This window comes from Pelobates fuscus, chromosome 2 (assembly GCF_036172605.1).
Source record: "Pelobates fuscus isolate aPelFus1 chromosome 2, aPelFus1.pri, whole genome shotgun sequence".
In the NCBI taxonomy this organism is placed as follows: domain Eukaryota; kingdom Metazoa; phylum Chordata; class Amphibia; order Anura; family Pelobatidae; genus Pelobates; species Pelobates fuscus.
In genome coordinates, this window is record NC_086318.1 from 392,065,625 (window position 1) to 392,089,026 (window position 23,402).

Here is a 23,402-nt window from a genome sequence, read left to right on the forward strand (position 1 = left end):
ATGTTCTCACCAAGTGTTGTAGACCCGATACAAATTTTTACTGTTAAAATGAGAAAAAAACATATAAAATAATGAACTAACTCTAATGTATTACTGCTACTTAATGTAGAATTTTTGGGGGTTTATAGAGTTTTTGCATGACTTGTTCTTCTTAATGCTTCCTAGTTATTGTATGGTTATGTCTCTTTGAGGCCACCACTGATTGTCTAGTTTGCTGAAAATGTTTAATGAATTTTAACTGAGTATAAAGTAGAAGATGTTAAAAAAAAATAGTATGTTCTAGACTATTTGTATGTTAAAGGAAAGTTATAGAGCTAATTATCCAGTGTAGGTAGAAAATTAATGATTTGCCATTAAGAAACTAAAACAGAAAAGGAAATGGCTAAATGCGAACCTGGTTAAGTAACTGTATAGATAATAAATGCTGATAAATAGCATCAACTAAAATACAAATAATGTTCCGGGTAAAGCTTTCTACTTAAACTGAAACAGATTTCAGATATAAATCTAGCTTTACTTGTTAATTTAATTAATCTAAATACAGTGGTGGAGAGGGTTAGGAAGGTGAGCTGTTAATCTGCTTACATGCTCTTACAAAATTTGAACTAAATATCTGTTTGCTGGTTCATTTTAAGTAGGTGTTGCGGCGTTTTTTTTTTGGAGTCTGATTCATTACATTTTGCTTTATTACTTCACTTAATGCCAGGATTCATTGACTATGGTACAACTCTTGCCATTATGCAACATCGTTCTAGGTCAGCAAAAAGCCTGTACAAAAACCATCAATTTATAAATTGCTTAATCAGATGCAGGGATGGACGACAAAAGAATATCTAAATAAGTCCAAGTGGTAATGGACTAACTTAGTGTAAAAAGCAATAACTGCTGTATATAGGAGGAATACATTTTAGTGACTAGTTCATATTACCTCCCTGGCGGTCTGATTATGTCAGTATTTTTTAATCTTAAAGCGGTACATTGTTTTTATAATGTATTGTGTGTAATTTGTTATACCAGGGGCTCGTAGGGACAAGGTAAGTGATACTACAGTGTAATCCCGAGTAGGGCTCAGGGTTATCGCTTTCGGTACTGAAAATTAACCCAGAGCTATGCTCGGGATTATCGCCAGGGAGGTTAAAGCGCCTGATCTGACATTTTGAATATAGTGTGACACAGGGGTCAAGTCCTGGGGAATAAAGTGTGGGAACTCACTCGAGTTCCACCCCCACCCCACCACCAAAAAAAATATATAAACTTGTATGCATATATAAACACGTACACACACACTCAGGTGCACACATGCACTTACAGACACACACGTGCACTCACAGACACACAAAGACACACACAAACACAGACACACACACAAAGACACAAATTCACAGATAGACACACATACTCTCACAGACACACACACACTCACAGACACACACATACACTCACAGACACACACACACACTCCCAGACACATACACACACACTCCCAGACACATACACACACACACACACATACATACACTCACAGACACACACACACTCCCAGACACACACCCAGACACATACACTCCCAGACACATACACAGACACCAACACATATACACTCCCAGACACACAAATACACATACATACACTCACAGACACACACACTCACTCACTCCCAGACACACAACACACACAATAATTATTTCTATATTTTTTTTAAATGAAAAAATGTCCACCCAGCCTCCCTACCTGGGGAGCTGGCGTGGACCTGTCCCTGGGGTCCAGTGGGGCTTCAGTGCGGCTTCAGTGCGGCCGGCTCTTGTCTCGCTGTCAGCCGCGGCGAGGGAGCTGTGTTCTCTCTGCTCCCTCTCGCCGCGCGGGCTGTCTACTGATGCCGGGAGCCGGAAATGACGTCATATTCCGGCTCCCAGCATCAGCAAACGGCGCGCGGTGAGAGGGAGCAGAGAGAACACAGCTCCCTCGCCGCGTCTGACAGCAAGACAAGAGCCGGCCGGGGGGGTCCATCAGGTGGCCATTAGGCCACCTCTTGGGCCCCCCATGACAGGGGGAACACAGGGGCATTTGGGGGCGGCATTTTTTGCGCCCCCTGAGTGCCTGCAGGACCACAAACGGGAACGGCGTTCCTGCTCTAAAAAAAGTGCAGGAACGCCGTTCCCACGCGTTCCTGCAGGACTCGAGCCCTGGTGTGACATTAACAGGGTTTATTCTACTTTTTAGCTCAATTTTTTTTTTTTGCTGTCACCTTTGCAAACAAAGACTGTTGATCTTTTTTACACAGTGATCCACTATCTTAAAACAGCACATTTTTTGAGTCTTGGAAAATATGTTGCCTTTCTTCATTAACCATTTTACCCTCTGCTGTCCCTGGTATTGGGTGAGCCAAGTGAGAAAGTTAAAAAGTCCACACTGTGGGATTAAAAGATGGTTGAAATGTTCTTCAGAATAATTTATACTTTACATTTTACTATTTCCAACACAATATTTGTTGATTGGGTCCTTTCCATATATATTACATTTCCTTGCTAGAGGTCAGAGCATGTTGAACTATATTGTAACCTTAGGTGTCAGCCTAGGGCCCAGGGGTTGAACCCCAGAACCATGCATTTGGTTGTCCCCATCCCTAAGGAAAGCATAAAGGGGGGGGTCTGCCCGATCCCCTGTATGTTCTTAATGGTAATCTGGGATCAAGACACAAAGACTTCATTCAAAGTGGTGCATGCTTCAAAACATTAGCACTTCCATTCTGCTTTTGGAATTAACATATAGTTTCACCAACAGTCATCTACATATGTATCTCTTGTTCAACTACTTGTAGATGAGGTAAAGTTAATTGGAATGCACTTATTATTTACGAGTATCAAAAATTAATTTTATGGTGGTGGTTTTTCTTCTTAATATTTGTTCTGTACATTATTCAGGACAAGCAATCATTTACATGTTACTGCATTCAGTGTTTTCTCTTCATCTCGTCTCTCACTGAGCTCGCTCTTCATCCTAACCCTTTCTCTCTTTTTCTTTTTCTTTGACTCCACTCCCTGTCTGTCTCGGGAAGGCTTGATGTATTACTGCATCTTCACAACTGTGTAATCATGGATAAACTAGTTATCTAATCATTGTATTAACCTATCTGTCTGTTTGTCTGTACACCCATCTGTCTGTCTATTGATCTCTTCATCTCTCTGCCCATTCCTCAGTCTGTCTGCCGGCCTTTCTATTCATCTATATATTCCCTTAGTATGCAAGATGGGTGATCTTCTAGACTCCAAGGTTCAACGTATAACATGATAATATAAAGAGCAAATATAACCTTTTGTCCTAAACAACCCTGCTACAAAAGTAATTGATAATTATCCACCATCATAAAGTTGATAACCTCATTTATGTACAAATGGCTAATGAGTAATTCATTGCAAAAAAAAAATATATAAACACGTACACACACACTCAGGTGCACACATGCACTTACAGACACACACGTGCACTCACAGACACACAAAGACACACACAAACACAGACACACACACAAAGACACAAATTCACAGATAGACACACATACTCTCACAGACACACACACACTCACAGACACACACATACACTCACAGACACACACACACACTCCCAGACACATACACACACACTCCCAGACACATACACACACACACACACATACATACACTCACAGACACACACACACTCCCAGACACACACCCAGACACATACACTCCCAGACACATACACAGACACCAACACATATACACTCCCAGACACACAAATACACATACATACACTCACAGACACACACACTCACTCACTCCCAGACACACAACACACACAATAATTATTTCTATATTTTTTTTAAATGAAAAAATGTCCACCCAGCCTCCCTACCTGGGGAGCTGGCGTGGACCTGTCCCTGGGGTCCAGTGGGGCTTCAGTGCGGCTTCAGTGCGGGGGGGTCCATCAGGTGGCCATTAGGCCACCTCTTGGGCCCCCCATGACAGGGGGAACACAGGGGCATTTGGGGGCGGCATTTTTTGCGCCCCCTGAGTGCCTGCAGGACCACAAACGGGAACGGCGTTCCTGCTCTAAAAAAAGTGCAGGAACGCCGTTCCCACGCGTTCCTGCAGGACTCGAGCCCTGGTGTGACATTAACAGGGTTTATTCTACTTTTTAGCTCAATTTTTTTTTTTTGCTGTCACCTTTGCAAACAAAGACTGTTGATCTTTTTTACACAGTGATCCACTATCTTAAAACAGCACATTTTTTGAGTCTTGGAAAATATGTTGCCTTTCTTCATTAACCATTTTACCCTCTGCTGTCCCTGGTATTGGGTGAGCCAAGTGAGAAAGTTAAAAAGTCCACACTGTGGGATTAAAAGATGGTTGAAATGTTCTTCAGAATAATTTATACTTTACATTTTACTATTTCCAACACAATATTTGTTGATTGGGTCCTTTCCATATATATTACATTTCCTTGCTAGAGGTCAGAGCATGTTGAACTATATTGTAACCTTAGGTGTCAGCCTAGGGCCCAGGGGTTGAACCCCAGAACCATGCATTTGGTTGTCCCCATCCCTAAGGAAAGCATAAAGGGGGGGGTCTGCCCGATCCCCTGTATGTTCTTAATGGTAATCTGGGATCAAGACACAAAGACTTCATTCAAAGTGGTGCATGCTTCAAAACATTAGCACTTCCATTCTGCTTTTGGAATTAACATATAGTTTCACCAACAGTCATCTACATATGTATCTCTTGTTCAACTACTTGTAGATGAGGTAAAGTTAATTGGAATGCACTTATTATTTACGAGTATCAAAAATTAATTTTATGGTGGTGGTTTTTCTTCTTAATATTTGTTCTGTACATTATTCAGGACAAGCAATCATTTACATGTTACTGCATTCAGTGTTTTCTCTTCATCTCGTCTCTCACTGAGCTCGCTCTTCATCCTAACCCTTTCTCTCTTTTTCTTTTTCTTTGACTCCACTCCCTGTCTGTCTCGGGAAGGCTTGATGTATTACTGCATCTTCACAACTGTGTAATCATGGATAAACTAGTTATCTAATCATTGTATTAACCTATCTGTCTGTTTGTCTGTACACCCATCTGTCTGTCTATTGATCTCTTCATCTCTCTGCCCATTCCTCAGTCTGTCTGCCGGCCTTTCTATTCATCTATATATTCCCTTAGTATGCAAGATGGGTGATCTTCTAGACTCCAAGGTTCAACGTATAACATGATAATATAAAGAGCAAATATAACCTTTTGTCCTAAACAACCCTGCTACAAAAGTAATTGATAATTATCCACCATCATAAAGTTGATAACCTCATTTATGTACAAATGGCTAATGAGTAATTCATTGCAAAAAAAAAATGTTTTGTACATTGAAATATATTAAAGATCTCTCAAATGATACTAGATACTAAATTGGATTCTTTACTAAATTATCTTGGGAGAATTGTAAAAGAAACTGTACATTTTAGGCCAAACTAACTAAATTATATATATAAAAGAAATCACTAATTCAGTTGTTGCAATTATTTTGACAATTCTTTTCAGTTTCTAGCTTAGACAATAATCCCATTTTGTGTTTGACTCATTTGCTTTTGGTTGTGCATTTGATTTGTCACTCCGAACTGGTCAATCATAAAATAAACATGATCAATGGACAAACCGTTTAGTTTGTTTCCTGATTCAGACTTTTGGACTATTGACCTGCTAGGAGTATTAGAAGCCAGTTGGCAAATTGTAAAAAAAAAGAAGATTCAGTAGCGCAAGGTTTAATCTTGTGGGGGATGGCCAGCGCATGCTAGCCAACTGCCACATTAGAATGGGGGTCATATAAGGATCAGGTTGGTTTAATAAAGGAGGTTCTATTTGCCCCCACCCACCATGCTGCAGTTGGAGGATTGTATATTGAACAGGGAGCATCCAACGGCTACTCACTTTCAAGAAAAACTAGCGAATGGGCAGCTGTTAACTCCCAATTGCTAAGAAAGTTTGCAGTTTGTAATTACAGTGAGCAGCCACTGGTACAGTGAACATCCATTGGTATGGTGAATGAACAGCCGCTGGCTGCTCACTGTTTAGTAAACAATTCCCCACCTGTGGCATGGCAGGTAGGGGCATAAGTGAGATATTATACTCCCTTGTACTAATATAGGAGTCATATTGATCACCATAGGATTTTTTTTCTCTTTACATTTAATGTAATATTTTTGTTGTTGTTGATGTGTATGTTTGTGCAAACTCTTAGCATTTGATGTTACACACACCTCCCCAAGCTTTCTCTGGGTGGGGCGTTTCTTAGGGGACTGGGGCACTGGCAACTCAGCCCTCAAGTCTTACTGCCCTCGAGCAGTCCAATATTTGTCAGTATCCACATTCTAGTCTTTGATGACTGGCTTGCGAACTACTGGTCTAGCGTACTCAGTAAATGAAGTCAATTAAATAATCCTTCTTCCTCCAGACTTAAATTCAATTCCTTCATCCCAAAATGAAAACTTTTCAAGTCTATTTTGATGGCAACGAAATTCCCAACAGAAGCATTTATTTCTTTATGGATCCCCGTATTAACATTGCAGTAAATTACTCATTAACTATGTTTAGAGTTTAGAGTTTCAGTTCGTATGGTTCCATGACTACTGTATAATAGCTTTTTACTGATTAATTGCAATTACATACCTGACAGCTGTAAAACTACATTTTATTTTCTATTCGTTTAGTTCTTTACGTTTGTTAACCAGTAATGACTATCCATAAAGGGGTGTGAATTCTGTAATTACTGTTTTAACTGTAGTTCAAAGACTTAAAACTGAAAACAATTGTACGAGTTTATATATTTTAGAAATTATCTGTAGATTTTTTATTTATTTTTTCGGGGAGAAGTAATCATAAAGAGGCAATCAATTTTTTATGGTTATGTGGTTATATGGTATGGTTATATAGTTCTCCTAAACAAAATAGTTTGCAATTTGTATGTACATTCCATATTAATAGTATTCATAGATCATCCACAATTATATAAGAGTAGCTATGTTTGATGTGTGTGTTTTTGTTTTTTTTAATAGATTAACACATAAAAATGTATCAAAAGTTAGTATGAGAGAAGATTTAAACCTTTCATAAAATATTAATAAAAAGGTTTAAAGTTTAATATGAAATAGAAAAAGAAAAGAAAAAAGAGGGATGAAGAAGGAAAGGAAGGGAACATGGGTAAGGTTACCACCAAAATGAGGTAACTGTAGAATAGATGATGTGTGTTTTCAAAGAGGAAGTGTCACTACTGTGGAAAATAGACCACTGAATAAAACATTGAAAGCTCCAGAAGGTCCGCACTCACTGTCATACATGTAATATCCACAAGGTAATTTTGGCGGTAAAACCCAAGGATTTTGGGTTCTACTGCCAGAAACAAATCTAAATTGCATGGATTTGCTATAGGTCCCATTCTTGGAATGCTAAATACTGAGCACTATTTGTGATAGTTCCACACTGAATATAAAAAAGCTGTACTGATGAATTGAGAGTAATTGCTTACCAACTTTTGAAATCTGATTTAGAAAATGCAGGCTTGGGTATTGTACATTTTCGACATGTAGCAATACATTGGGAAGAAATTACAGGAAAACTTTAGTGTTACTAACACAAAGATGTATTCCTAAAACTAAAGGGTCCCTCTGCTCACTTCCCTCGCCCCCGGCAAGTAAAGGGTTAAAAAAAAAAAACCCTTTAAACTCTTACCTGATTTCAGTAACCAAAGTCCTCGGTGCTGGGTCGGGCTCCTCCTCTGCTGAAGTCTTGAGTGCATGAGTGACTCAATGCTTTCCTATGGGGTTTTAGAAGACACTGGATAACCTCATGCAAAGCGTGAGGATGTTCAGCATCATTTCACTGAGTCAAACTCCATGATGGTCCAAGAAACACATATAGTGGCTGTCTGGGAGACAGCCAAAGGAAGCTGTCTTAACCCTTCAATGTAAATATTGCAGTTTCTCTGAAACTGCAATGTTTGCAGCTGCAGGGCTTAGTGGACAGGGACAGTGCACCCAGATCACTTCAAGGAGATGAAGTGGTCTGGGTGCATATAGTGTCCCTCTAAGTCACACATTTTTGCTGATTTTAAAAAAAAGGAAACCTTGCCCTATGAAGGGCTTATATGTATATAAGGGAGAGACTTGAGAGCTGTGAATATATTTTACATCCCTACTTTTTCAATCTGATCATTTCCCCTGTGATCCCAACAAGTCCAAGCACCAGTTACAGGAATGACAATAGTACCATTTAAAATAGCGTGATATCACCCTCTTATTCTCTGATTGCATACATTGGACAGATTGCTGGCATTCAGAAGTGTTTGGAATGTGACATTCTCTAGAGTACACTCTCTATAGCACAGTTAATTAAAGTTTATCACCTGCTCCTTTTTGCTGTACAGAAAAGAAGATCTGATAAGAGTTATTCTGGTTTTCTGTAGTGACAATAATCATAAACTAGATGACGTTAATTCTAGTAATACCAATGTATATTCTAAATAGTAACAGTAAGAGTACATTACTTAATATACACGGTGCTTACGCGAGCAAAATATATAGAAACCAATAAAAATGGTAGCACTCAAAGGATGACCGTTCCATTTTTATTTTTCCTACTTTTGCTTCTTTTTTTATTTTATTTTTTGTTTTCCTTTTCATAACCTTTTTACACTGTCTTTGAAAATATGATTTATTTATTTTTGTTGTATCACTTTAAATCTACACAGAATATATTACAACTTACTTTTCTATGCATGCTCACAACGATCTTTGCCTCACTCTCTGTTTTGATGAATGTTTGATTTTTTTTTACATTTGTGTTTTTTACACACTTAGGCAATCTCATATAAATAAAGGTATTTGTCTTAGGAAAGGACCCTTTGAGGTCTGAAACATTGGCTTACTTGTTGTTTATGGAAATAGAATAAATATTGCACATTTTTGCAACATGTCATGTGTGGATAGATGATAGATAGATAGATAGATGGATAGATAGATGGATAGATAGATAGATAGATAGATAGATAGATAGATAGATATATAGATATATATTAGATAGATAGATAGATAGATAGATATTAGATAGATAGATATTAGAGAGATAGATAGATAGATAGATATTAGAGAGATAGATATTAGAGAGATAGATAGATAGATCGATATTAGATAGATAGATATTAGAGAGATAGATATTAGAGAGATAGATAGTCAGAGAGATAGATAGATAGATAGTCAGAGAGATAGATAGATAGTTAGATAGATTAATTGACTGATATTTGTATAAGACACATACTGTGTTAAGAGCTCAAAATCCCCTCTATGAATGCTGTTGAATGACTTTTTAGTGAAACATATGCTATCTATATTTAATAAGAATGGACTTTCCGAACATAGAATCGCAATTATGGAAACTTAATTGTAATGTTAACAAGGAGTGATAGATATATCCCATTTAACCAATAAGAATTAATTAGTATGAGTATAGAGGCCTGTAAAATGACTACCATAGAGATGGGGAAGTGAAAAAATGAAATCCTGATGAAGGTGGAAGGTAAAACGCATAGACAGAATGGAGTGACGGTAAAGAGGTGGGTAGTCCTTGAGGAGCCACAACATTCCTACTGCAAATGCTGAATTCCAATATCACACAAAACAAAATGTATATTCAACCAAATGAATGTGGGTGAAATTAACATTTCTGCCATGCACAGGTCTAAAGCTTAGTCATATCCCAATTTACACTGCTCCTAAGACTTTTGATTGATAAATACATTGTTTGATATATGTTATTATCTTTATATGTGTACACAGTGCATACCAGATCTTTAAAATAAATAAATAAAGCATATCACATTAGTACGACTACAATTGGTATATTAATATGGATTAAGCATCCTGCCATTTGAATGGCTTTAAAGATTGTTGATTTTTGCTGCATTGACATATTTTGTACCCACATTTGTATATTTCTGTATGATTCAATCATAATTTATTTTACTGTAAAAGGGCGGATCCCCTTTTAAAATATTCTGGCATATGTTCTGGCATTGAATCTAATGACTTCTGCAAAAAAAAAATACATTATCCATTTTAAAGATTATACTCTTTATCTCCTGAAATTATTTACTGTAATCCGTTAAAAATGTATTATATTATTGGTACCTGAATGAAGTCTGAATCAACATTTATGACACACAAAATGCCTATCTGTCTTTCTTCTCCCCTTTATAATAAGCCTGATCAATTACATCTTGAGGAAATCCACTTTTTATGCATTGCCTTTGTTTAAATCATGTGTTACAAATTCAAAATTATAGTCAATACAATTTTCATTTTAACATGAATGAAATGCTGATCTAAAACTTCCCTCACTGTGTTCTTCAGATGATACTATTAGTTTTCAATTAACCCTTTTCATATCATACATCGATCATCAATGTATTTCCCAGACTAGGACATACGTACACAATAGGGACTCTTTTCCCCATACATAAAGGAGTCCTCCCAGTGTGATATATAGAGGTTTGCAAATTAGAGTGCGAACCATGACCCCATCACCTGCTAGGAAAAATTTGATTGGCTTCAAACCACAATCATATGGTATTGATGATACAGATTAACACTCATAACTAGCAAATAACTCTGTTTTGAATTATATTATCTTTACCTGCACTAGAAATTATGATGATTTTCTTTTTCAAATCTGTTTCCTATTTTTTATATATTTTATTCATACTTATGGCTCGATTTATTGGTGTATGTAGAAACCAGAGGAAACAAGAAAAATATTTACTTCTGTATTTCTAAGAATTGTGAGATTTACAAGTCTGGCTTGTGGTATCGAAAACTAAGCATAATAATTTCCTGGCGTAATGCCACCAACATAAGGACGATATTAGATATGCAATCAGCCCTATGTTCATCAAAGTAAAACTGACAGGCCATTATCACTCTGTTACCAACAGCGAGAATATCATGGGTTATAATTCAGACAATTTGTAGGCTTAGGGGCAACCAATGAAAGTAGCCACCACATGATTGGAACCAGTCACTAAGTTCTATCCTTCGAGATAAATTGTGACTCTGAGCAACAGGCTTTTTAGTAGTGGTTGTAAGTAACTCTCTGTTATAACTTGTGAAATTGGCAGACATAAATAGCCACCACTTTCTAAAAGTAGAAAATAAATACTTTAGCAAGTAACACCTGACTGGTAGAAAGTTTGTAAAGAGTTGCAAAACCTTCACGTCATCCCTACACATGCCTAGGACTGGCATAGGATACATTGCATAGTCTAATACCTGTAAATATAATTTACCATTGCTCTTTCTATGTTTTTCTCTACGGGTTTTTCACCTTGTTCGAAGCTTGTAGCAGCCGGTTAGATATGGACACTGATAAATGCCATTGTTGTTTAATGTTTACCCAGTGCTTTTACCCAGATCTAATGAATTAGCTGGTTAATGTTCTGTTGTGTATACATATAGGGCAAGGCTGCCTAAAAGTTAGATTCCCAGATGTTGTTAAACTATAAAGATGTTGAAAATCCTTTTTTTGCTTACCACTTGCTCTGGTTAAAATTATATAAAATTGGGGATTGAAAAGAACTGAGGATGAAACTGAGGCTTCTCACCATAATGATAACTGGTTTCTTTTGAATATAATGCAAACGAAACAATTTGTCTTTGAATTAAAATCACTCCTTTTACTTATTAATATTGCTGGGCTTCTCTCCAGTAATTCCCGTTGTAGAATGACTGTTTTTAATTAACTGGTGCCCAAAACATAACACCCTTCATATATTTTATTTTGAGGAAGCTCAGCATCATTAGGTGTTTCAATATCAATGCAAGTTAAACAATTTATTGAAACAGCTCAACTTTCTCTGTAAATATATTCTGCAGCTTCGAAATATGCTTTAGGATAAAAAAAATAAACATGTTTAAAACAAACACATGTTCATGTATTGCATCATAAATCTAGTAATTTGCTGCTAAGGTTGTAAAAAATCAACAAAAAAAAAACAAAAAAACAACCAAGATACACTATGCTCACATTTCATAACACTAGCCATGCTTACATTTCATTACCCAACATTGGACAGCATAAAAAAATGTTTTTTGTGTTGCGCTCAAACAATTCTTACTATAAGTGATAAATCAAGAGTGGTCACAGACAGATTGTCAGCTGTTCTAGAACTACAACTCCCAAGATGCTTTTCCAGCCTTTGGGCTGGTGGAACATTATAAGAAAATAGTTTACAATAGTAAGCAATAGTTTACAATATCTACCTTTGACCATCTCTGCATGAAAGTAAAGTCTACAATTATGGAGTTTTACCACATCCATTTTTACCCGCCAACTTGGAGGAGGAGAAAGAAAAAAATTCAGGTAACTTCCTTTTTAATCTATTCAATCAATAGCAAGTGAAAACATACCTTTTAACTTTTGATGATGCCCTTCATGGTAATACATTATGTATATGTATCCTATAATATAGATTTTTCCCTTTCCAGAGACTTGGTTTCCCAAACTGGGCCAGTCCATTGTGAAACTTCTACATAATATCTTAATTTCCAAATAGATAACTATATCAAATACCTGGAAAGGGCAATCACCACATTCCGAAACTGACACTAAAACATGATTTACAGCCATACAAGAGATTATGCTGCTTTATGCAGTCTAATTTTCAGAAAATGTATTTACAGATACAATAGACAATAATACAATAACTGATGCTTTACCATGTTTTGATCAGGTTTAATCCAGATGGTCAGAATCTAAACATTGAAAGGAAAATATCTGGATGCAATGATCTAAATACTTACTACCTTCAAAGAGCAGTGTTGACCACCTCCCTCTCCCGTACTTCTCTATTTTACATGATATATAAAACACAAAATATGTGTATATATGTGGTACCACATGCAATGATATTAAAGTTCAATAAAATTTAATTGAAAAAAAATAAAAATAAGGGGGGGAATCATCATTATAAGACCCGCAAATGCCGCACATCTTTGTATTGATGCAGGTAAACATGCAATGAGATTAAAGGACTTTCTACGTTAATACATTTTAAGTATTTTTAAAGATTGCCAATGCTTACACTGAAAAGGGAACTGAATTAGAATGTTACTTTTTAAGTAATATATATTTGTTTTATATTTTGCTAGGTCTCCAGAGTTTTACAGATACACCATTGTTTCCGTACACTGGATATACATATCAAATCAAAGCTATAAATGTACATGGGTATACCAGTAGTTCTGAAGTTCTGTATCGAACAAAGGCCGGAACCCCAACTGGAGAAATAATTTTAAGTCACAGCCCTCCTGTCTATCCTTATTCAGTTTCGTTGAGCTGGACAATGACATCTGAGGAATCTGGTCCTATAGAAAAATTCCGATTAATGTACTCAAAAATCAGTTCACTTGAACCTAATATCAGCTATGAAGGACCTGACATGTCTGTGACTGTACACAATTTAACTCCATTTACCAGATATAATTTCTTAGTCCAAGCCTGTACCACTGAAGGTTGTCTTCAAAGTCTACCAGTTACTGTAGTTACTCCCCAAGCTCCTCCTGCACATCAAGACCCCCCAACTCAGTTAAACGCCAGCTCTACAGAACTCCATTTGCAGTGGTCTCCACCAACTCAACCAAATGGTAAGACTTTTTAATTGTGTAGGTTTTGAAAGGTCTAAAGGACATTGATTATAACCATTTTACTGAAGTTATGTGAAAATCTATGGACATACGAACAGGGAATATTAACATGCACATGATTAGTCACTAAAGTTTAAAATGTAAAACCAACATAGCTGGACTAGAAGCATAGCTGACTTAAATTTGAAATCCACTTAAAATTCTGACAATTCTCATTTTAATGAATAACCCTAATAGTATATTTTTCAGTGAGAAACCAAAATTAATAAATCTAACTAGGTTTTTTCTATGAAAACGACTTAAATATGAGGCCAATATCTTTTGCCCATTTAAGTTGTTTTGGTGCCTGGAGCTTCTGTTTAAATGCTAAAGACCAGTACATTTTTCTACACCTATTATATCATGTGAAGCACAAAGCTTCATTGAATACCAAAAACACTGTGTTGATAAAGAAGAATATGTGATTTGTGATTTTGAAGATTAATGGAAATTGATTGAATCTGATTAAAACTAAATGTGTGAGCGACTGAAAAAGCACATTATAGTTTGACTTTAATGTTTTTATTTTTTCTCTTTTTGCATTGCCCATTTGATAAAAAAAACAATTAATCAATGTAAAACATTCATAATTATGTGCTTGTTCATTTCCTGAAAATGATCGAAGTAATAAGGATCCTGTTCAATAAACAAAGCTAAAAAAGGTCCTCGGTGTTGTGGCCTGGGGACAAAATCTTTGATAGTTTCCCTTTAGTCCTACATTTTTATCGTTGACTTTTGATACAGTTTTTCATTGCAATGTCAATGAGGTAATTATTTTTAGTGATTGAATCAATGCTAATTAGTATATTTTGTGTAGCTAATCTACATTTTTGGAATAGATAATAATTAATCCAACGACTGACAGACAGATAGATAGATAGATAGATAGATAGATAGATAGATAGATAGATAGATAGAAGCTAAGAATCTTGGCTTGTAGAGTTCCCATTCTGGAATTAATGTTTTTTATGAGTCACTTGATTTTTAGGTTTAGTAATATTGAATTCTGCATATTCCAATATCTTACAGTGGTGATGGTGCGCAAAAAAATAAATAAAAAAATATATATATAAATTCGTATTCACTATGGACCTCTTATAGAGAGTGAAAGTAACCCTGTGTACATAAAATGAGGTGTTTACAGAGTGGAAATACAAATAATTGAAAAACAAACAGTGGTTGTGGTGAAACAAAGCACAATCTGTAGGTATACTTGCAAACTTGGAAATCACTCTGACACCTATTAAGGAGACAAAAACAGAAAAAGAGCTCCTAGTGCAGCATAGTAATTAACTTATAAATATATAGAATAAAGCAAACAGAGGTGCCTTTTAGGTGTTACACTCACAAGATTGGAGTGGTAAAAGCACCACTCGTTGCTATAGCACTCAGGGAGGATCAGCCCCTAGAGTGCGTGGGATCCGTGGAAAGGAAGCTTGCAATCCGGATCTCAGGTAAGTATACTTTATTAATTTAAATTTAAAAACAGCAAAACTTGTTGTGGAGGTAGTTAGTCCGCTCACCAGCCTCAGGAAACCGCAAAGAAAGTTCCATATACTCATGTAATGTAAAAAAATCTTCCGGCTGCTATCCTGGCTGCTGTTGCTGACTGTCTCCAAATCACTTCCTGGTTCCGGGTCCGTAATGCATTTCGCCCCACCCACAGGGCTTTGTCAAACGGCTGATGCTTCCTCCCACTGTCCTGTGTCTTATATACACCAGTCCATGTTACCCACCATTTTAAAATCAATACAACTTTTCTCATCAACATTTCAAAGTCCAAAATAAGTCTCTTATTAGTAGCACTGCTGATCCCAGTGCTAACTGATAGAAATGGGGTCTCAGATATTAAAAAGAAAAAAAAAAAATATATATATAGTTTTTTTTTTTTTTTTTTTTTATTTATATAAACTTGGAACAAGGGTTATATTGCCTAAACCGAGTTTTTCACATATTTCTGTGGGCAATAAGAAACTCTACAAAAACTTATTTCATTCAATTAGCATTATGAATTTAAGTAGATATATACATTTAAAATTCTAAATAAAAAAGACAATTCCTTTTCTTAAAATGGCAGCACACATTCTCATAATACCACTAAAAATCCATCTAAAAACCGGATTAGGGAACAAAAAACATATACACCCCTACATAAATGGGGGTATTTACCACTTTGAAACTTATTTCATGGCAGCTCATTTGTTTAGAGAAAAAGAAACAACTACTTTTGAAAATACTTAAAACTTGATAAAATGGGGTATATTGCCTAAACCAAATTTTGCACATATTTATATATGTGATAAGAAATTCCAAAAAACTATTTTAGCTTAATTAGTATCGTGAATATAAATACATATGTTCACGATGTAACAATCAGTAAAAAATATATACTACAAAAAAAAAAAAAAAAAATTTTAAGATATAAAAACATACATTTTTAAATACTACAGAAAATTACAAAGTTCAAAATCTTTGTTAAGACCGGACGGAGTTAGTGTTTCCATTTGAAATATCCATCTCATCTCCTCCTGTCCGATCTTACGAATAAAATCACCTTCCCTCCAGTCCCGCTGTACCTTCTTAATGCCTACGAACTCTATTCCCCGTGGATCCTGTCCATGCACTTTTTTAAAATGTTCTGAGACACTATGACTTTCTAATCCTTTTCTAATATTATAAATATGTTCTCTTATCCTTACGTGGAGTGGACGGGTCGTCCTTCCCACATACTCCAATCTACATGGGCATTTCAACAAATAGATCACATTATTGCTGTGACAAGAAATGTGCTCTTTAATCTTGAATTCTCTTTGCGTTCTCTCTGACCTAAATTTTTCCACTTTGCTCTCTTTAATATTCCCCATATTCCTACAGGCAAGACACATCTTGCATCTGTAGAAACCGATGGGGTGTCCTAGGAAATTCTCCGTTACTCTCTTAGGCTTGTTTCTCAAATAACTGTGTACAAGATTGCTTCTTAAACTCGGAGCCCCTCTAAAGGTAATTTTGGGTTTGGAAGGGAGAAGCCCACTTAAGTCTTTGTCTGTTTTTAATATTGGCCAGAATCTGTTGATAGTTTTTTTCAAATATTTATGCTGATTATTAAAATCAAAGACTAACACTTCATTAAAACTTTCCTGATTCATATTTTTCACTTTTTCTTTTTTAATTAGATCTATTTGTGCAATTGGTTTCACCTCGTTAAAAGCTTTTTTTAGGATGTCTTCTGGATAGGATTTTTCCCTAAATTTCTTTAGAAGGTCTTCAGCCTGCTGATCAAACACTTTTTCCTCTGTACAATTCCGTTTCAACCTAAGTAGTTGGCCCTTGGGTATGTTGTTAAGCCATGGTGAATAGTGCCCACTGTGATATGAAACATAACCATTCACATCAACTTTTTTAAAAAAAGTCTGTGTTTTCAGGACCCCATTTTCTATGTATATCTTGAGATCTAAAAAATCAATGGATGAAGTGCTGATATTACTTGTAAGGCGTATGCCCCAAGTATTATTATTTAGGTATTCTAAAAAATCTCTAAAATGGTCTTCTGTGCCTTCCCAAATAAAAATCATATCATCAATATAACGGCGATAGGCCCGCACCCGCGCAGTCCAGCTATGTTCATTATAAATAAAAGAATTCTCCCAGTGGGCCATAAAAATATTTGCATAGCTGGGTGCGTAAGTGCTGCCCATCGCCGTTCCTCTTTTCTGTAAATAAAAGGAAGAGCCAAACCAGAAGTAATTGTTATTCAGAGTCCATCTAATACATTCTACTAAAAAATCAATTTGTGCAGGTAATAGTGTCTGATCTTGTTCTAAGAAATACTTGACTGCTGCACATCCTATATCATGTGGTATACATGTATATAGAGAAGTGACATCACAGGTTACCAGGCAATATCCCTCCTTCCATTCTAAGTCCTTCAGCATCCTCAGGATGTCTGTTGTATCCTTCAGAAAGGACTTAGTTTTAAAAACCACTGGTTGAAGAAAGGAATCAATATATTTCGATAAATTGTTCGAGATAGAGCCAATGATTTGATACAGTTTTTCATTGCAATGTCAATGAGGTAATTATTTTTAGTGATTGAATCAATGCTAATTAGTATATTTTGTGTAGCTAATCTACATTTTTGGAATAGATAATAATTAATCCAACGACTGACAGACAGATAGATAGATAGATAGATAGATAGATAGAAGCTAAGAATCTTGGCTTGTAGAGTTCCCATTCTGGAATTAATGTTTTTTATGAGTCACTTGATTTTTAGGTTTAGTAATATTGAATTCTGCATATTCCAATATATAAGCTGTTTTTTATTTAGTCATACAACAAATACTGTCATAACACATAAATTCTAAATTTCTAAGATTATCATAAAATATATTTTTGTAGAAAAATTACTGTTGTATATCCCCTGCATATCTCAAGTTTGACTTTGGAAAGCACCCTTTATGCTCATAAACTCAAGAATAAAACTGCAAAAAATGTTCGATTTACACTGTGGGGTGTTTTATTGTGTTTGGTCTCACCACAATTTACATGGCATCTAGCTAATATTGTGGTCCATATTTATATCCATACAGAGAGTTATTTACCATTGCCCAGAGTTATCATTGACTGAGTGCTCCAGTACTCAGTACTCAGTGATTTACATCCTACATACAGGGCTCAAAATTTTCACTAGCCATTGGCAAGTAGAAAATATTTCCGATGGGTTATGCTATGGCTTGCAGTAGTGAATAACATAGTAAGATAGTACCTCAAATTGCAAGCCATGTTAAATATACATCCTCCTCTGTTGTGTGCTACAATTCTTACAGTACATACCATTCGTAATTACTCGAACTGGGGTGAACACCACAGATTGCCTATCCTTGATTGTGATTAAAATTTAATTTAGGATGCATTTTTGTTCTTAGGACTACTCATTTCATAATGCAATATTGGAATTTTTTCTTCAGAGCCCTCCACCAAAATGCCCCTCCAGATTATTTGCTAAAGTGTGAAAAAGGTGTTTGGCAAAGTTTAATCCATAGTTTGTTGGGGAGGGAGTTTCTTTTATTTTCTATTATTTATTGTTAATGGTTTTATTTACAGTACCTTCCAAACCATTGCCATCCCACCAAATGAACCCAATGAAATGAAGCCTCTGAAGTAGCATGTCTTTTTCCACAGGGATTATAATAAGATACGAACTGTTTATGAGAGGTGTAGAAAATATACATGGTAATTATATTCCAACGGAAAGGCGTGTTTTTCATACCACCGGATGGCTAAACCCTCGACCAGTTGTGGAGTCTGAAAACGAGAATGCACTAAAGCCACCTGCAACCAACACAACAATATCTCATTTAGAACCATACACAAAATATGAGTTTTGTATTGTGTCTGCTAACATGGCAGGTAGTGTGACTTCAAAGTGGGTGGAAATGAAAACCAAAGAGTCAGGTAAAAATTATTTAATTGTACATGTATTTGTATATTGTGGGCATGTGTTTCTGTATTTGTGAATAAGAGAAATGTGATTTATCTTTAAAAAGTTGCTCGACAAAACAGAATACCAATGGCTTTTTTCTGAAACCATTAATTACTAATGTCCACTAAGTTGACAATACAGGGTGAGATAGCAGTTATGGTGCTTGAAGTGTTCCTTTAATTGCATACTTTTACTTACTTGTACACAGCATTGTATCAAGACAATCCTAAATTTCTCTCTGATTTTTTATCCTCTACAATCCCTTACTCCGAACATAATTCTTTAACAAGGAATTCACGTGTAGTAGGTACATATGAAAACTTAATAATCCTTATGGAAATCACATTTACTGTTTTATCCATGATATCCCAGATGATTAGATCTATCCATCTTCTGCTTTTTTAAGTTCTCCAGACAAATTACACCAGCATTATAATTGATCTATAAGATAATTTTAAAAGTTTTAAAGTGCTTCATATATCCTCATTAAAGGTATGTGTCTATGAAGTCTTCTTCTCTTCACCTAATGCTCTTGAACCAAAAGAGAGTTTGTTTTCCATAATGTTAAAGGTTTTTAGGTTCTACATATGTTTTAATGGCTCTGCCTTTAACTAGTAATGTATATTTTATATATTTTGCACAAACAATCCCGTTTGATCTTAGTTCTGAAGTAAACACTTATTTTTAATCTGTTGGCAAAGATGATCATCAATAGATTTTTGGATTCAAACAAATTGCAATTCATTAGAATTTTGACTGAAGTGCAGATCTTCTGAATTCTGTAACTCTGAAACGCCATGTGGACATATCACCAAAAAAAAACCCCAACAGGGACAATTGGCAATTACATTTGTTTGTGCATGTGACTGTTTAACTTTTGTCTACTGAAAAAGATTGGGGAAAATGAATTAGACAAACCAAAACAATCACAAAAATGGGAATACTGCGTACTGCTTAATAAATACATAATATAAATATTATGCATATATGTTGGAGCACACTAATAGGCACATTTTCCCACCATTTGGATAATGGACCAAGTGAGAAGGAGTAATGTAGGGAAATAGAAGAGAAGAAGTAAAAAAAAAAACTATATTTATATATCTTTTTTTCTATTTTTTTCCCTTTCTTGGTCACTTTTCACTTGATCTATGAATAAAATCAAAATTTAGGGCCTTTCCCCAGTCATCAATCATCTCTTTTTCTTGGTGCTATGGGTGGAATTTTAAATCCCAAATCAAATGAACATGTTCATCCATTGGGCAAGTCTTTGTTTTTCATGATTAGTCTATATGGCGGTTCAGAAATCGGGACTTTAACCAGATTGGCTCAAATTGAAACCAAGTTTAGTTTGTAACAAAATAATTATCCAAGTCTAATATATATATTGTCTAATATATATATGTATATATATATATCAATATTATGATAATATTGTTATGATAATATTGTTAGATTTTGCAGTACAACAATAGGCTAATTTTTCTCAACTTTTTGGTTTTTGGCTCACATGAACGAAATTCGGTTGACCAAATTACATTTGTTTTTGTTTTTAATGAATTGATTTGGTTGAACCGAATATTTCTGCTGCGCACAAGTCTAATCATCAATGATGGGCCAGATGTTTTCTGGTGGTGGTGAGAAAAAATATTACGGAAAGTACAGAGTTGATAAAGTGGAACCAAAAGACTGAAAAAACTGAATGATAGAGATTGATTGGGAAAGAAAAATGAAGGGTTGTCAGAGAGGTGAGAGAAGGAGATCGTTGAAAATAAAGAATATGGACAGTCTACTTACCAAAATCTCTACTTGGTGCCTAGATGTCCTTGCAGTGTAAAACATGTAAGCATTGCCAATTGTGAGAAGCAGCAGTGATTACATTTGTCAGTTAATGTGTCTCTACTGGCTTCATAGTAAATACTGTACTTTCAAGCAGACAACAGTTACATAGTTAAATGTGTCCATCAAGTTCAGCCTTTCTCACATCTGTTTTTGCTGTTGATCCAAAAGAAGGCAAAAAACACAGTTTGAATCAGTTCCAATTTTGCAACAAAATTACTTTCTGGTTGGTTAGCTCAGTGGATCTAAACTTGCTAGGCAGGCAATTGCTCAGAGCACCTGCCTTGCAGAGACTTCTCATTGAGCTGCTTTGGAAGTCTGTGATTGGGCAGCGACAAAACATCTGGGTGGGGATAGAAGGGGCGGGTGTGAAAAGGCAGCAGACAAGAGTACTGCAGGTTTTGTAAGCAGTTTTTAGATCCCAATTAAAAAATTGCATAATAAAAAAAAATTCATTGGGGCTATATCTCCTAAACAGTGATTTTTATTTATTTTGTATTTGGGCAGTGTCTATTTAACTTTGTTATTTTAATTTTTACTGTGCAGGTCAAGAATCTAAATATCACCAGGGACACTCTAAAATTATAAATACACATATGAGTTTTTTTAATAGATGAAGATATTTTTGTAGAATTCAACACAGACACATGTTGTTTATTCATTGTACTATGAATTAGGGCCTTGATTTAATTTGTTTGGATCAGCATCAGGAATGATCACAGCATCAAATTATGTATTTACAAACATTCCTATAGACTTTAATGTTGACTTCTGTAGATAAATTATTTGAAGAGTTTTTTTCTAGCAGATGTTAACAAAATAAACCCACCTGAAATTAACAGATTAGAAATAAAGTTGAATTGGTACACTTTTTTACAACTAGAATATGTATCATGTTGAAAAATATTTTATTAGTTTTATTTATGGGTGGGTTAACTGTTTGCTAAGCTGCTGCATACAACTTTGGTCCATACAACCTTGGAGCAGTTTTGCTGGTTATTTGTCCAGCATAATTTATGGATCACAAGTAGACTTTCTTAATACAAACATTTCCGAGATGACAAGTCTACTGCAAAGCCCACTGTTCATGTTGATTTGCAGTCTTTAAAATCCCTATATTTATTGGAAAGGCTGCAGTTGTTTCCTGTTGATACGTTGTATATATGACGAATTATCTGTTACTCTTGCAGTGCCTGTCTACATGCCACGTCCTACTGTATTTCCACTGTCACCTCACTCTCTAAATGTTTCCTGGGAAAAACCTACCAATAGTGATGCAAGAGGGGAAATCGTTGGGTATACTATCAATATGATATCAGGTGAAATACCTGACCAGTCACAAACTGCAGCAGGATCTGAGGTACCTTTATAAGCATGATGACGTGAAGTTCTGATACACCATATTAAATTTATTAAAAATATATAATGGGCTAAAAATTTTAATGCCAAGCACACTTTTGACCAATAGGTCAGCAACTCCAGTGTAATTAGCTCCATAGAGGCTCACCGAGAGATCGAGAGTGTTTTGCATAAGAGATTTTATGTGTTTCCAGCCTCTAGAGCAGTGTTTCCCAAACCAGTCTTCAAGACCCACCAACAGTAAAGGTTTTGTCAGAATCTCCATTGGAATAAAACGGGGAAATACATACATCCTGGACTGTTGGTGGGACATTACGACTGGTTTGGGAACCACTGTTCTAGAGACATATAATGGGGATATTTTCGGGAAACAATGGAATTTTCCTATTGATGTATCTAATTTTAAAAGTGTGTATGTATTGCTCAATTGTTGATAGTATTATTAATATAATTTATTTGTCAAAATGTTCCATTTGTCATTTATTTATTTATTTAAAATATATGGAAAACAATACATTATTTTAAAATATCTGCTAATATCTACATTTACTAGACATTCAACTACCAGGAAGCATGCACAATATTATTAGCCAATTATTTAACTAGCACAATGTCAATAAAAAAATACCATCAAATTAATAATGTGACTCCGCTGTGTTTTATACCATGGAGTCCCTTTAAATTTTCAAGTCATGAGCATTGAGCATGAGCATGTGATGTTAACAAAATAAATCCGCTAGTGTATCTAAATTAATCGTTCTTTTCCTTTAGGTATTATATGTGGCAGAGGCTAATGAATTATTTTATGAAGTGACAGGATTAAAACCATATCATGTGTACAACTTTACAATTACTCTCTGCAATAAAGTTGGCTGCGTAACAAGCAAGCCAGGTGGGGCCCAGACTTTAGCTTCAGGTAAGAACAGTGCAGATTGAATTTTTCATGTTTTACTGAATCATTTTCCAGCC

General features: G+C 35.5%; 1 protein-coding gene across 1 annotated transcript in view; it reads left to right on the forward strand.

Moving 5' to 3' along the window:
* USH2A (usherin) overlaps nt 1–23,402 on the forward strand; it is an 800,771-nt gene that overhangs the window by 221,012 nt on the left and 556,357 nt on the right. The window contains exons 16-19 of the mRNA XM_063441883.1: nt 13,220–13,714; nt 18,935–19,207; nt 22,265–22,434; nt 23,205–23,349. Of these exons, the coding sequence (XP_063297953.1) occupies nt 13,220–13,714; nt 18,935–19,207; nt 22,265–22,434; nt 23,205–23,349 (1,083 nt within the window). The remainder of the gene's footprint in view (nt 1–13,219; nt 13,715–18,934; nt 19,208–22,264; nt 22,435–23,204; nt 23,350–23,402) is intronic.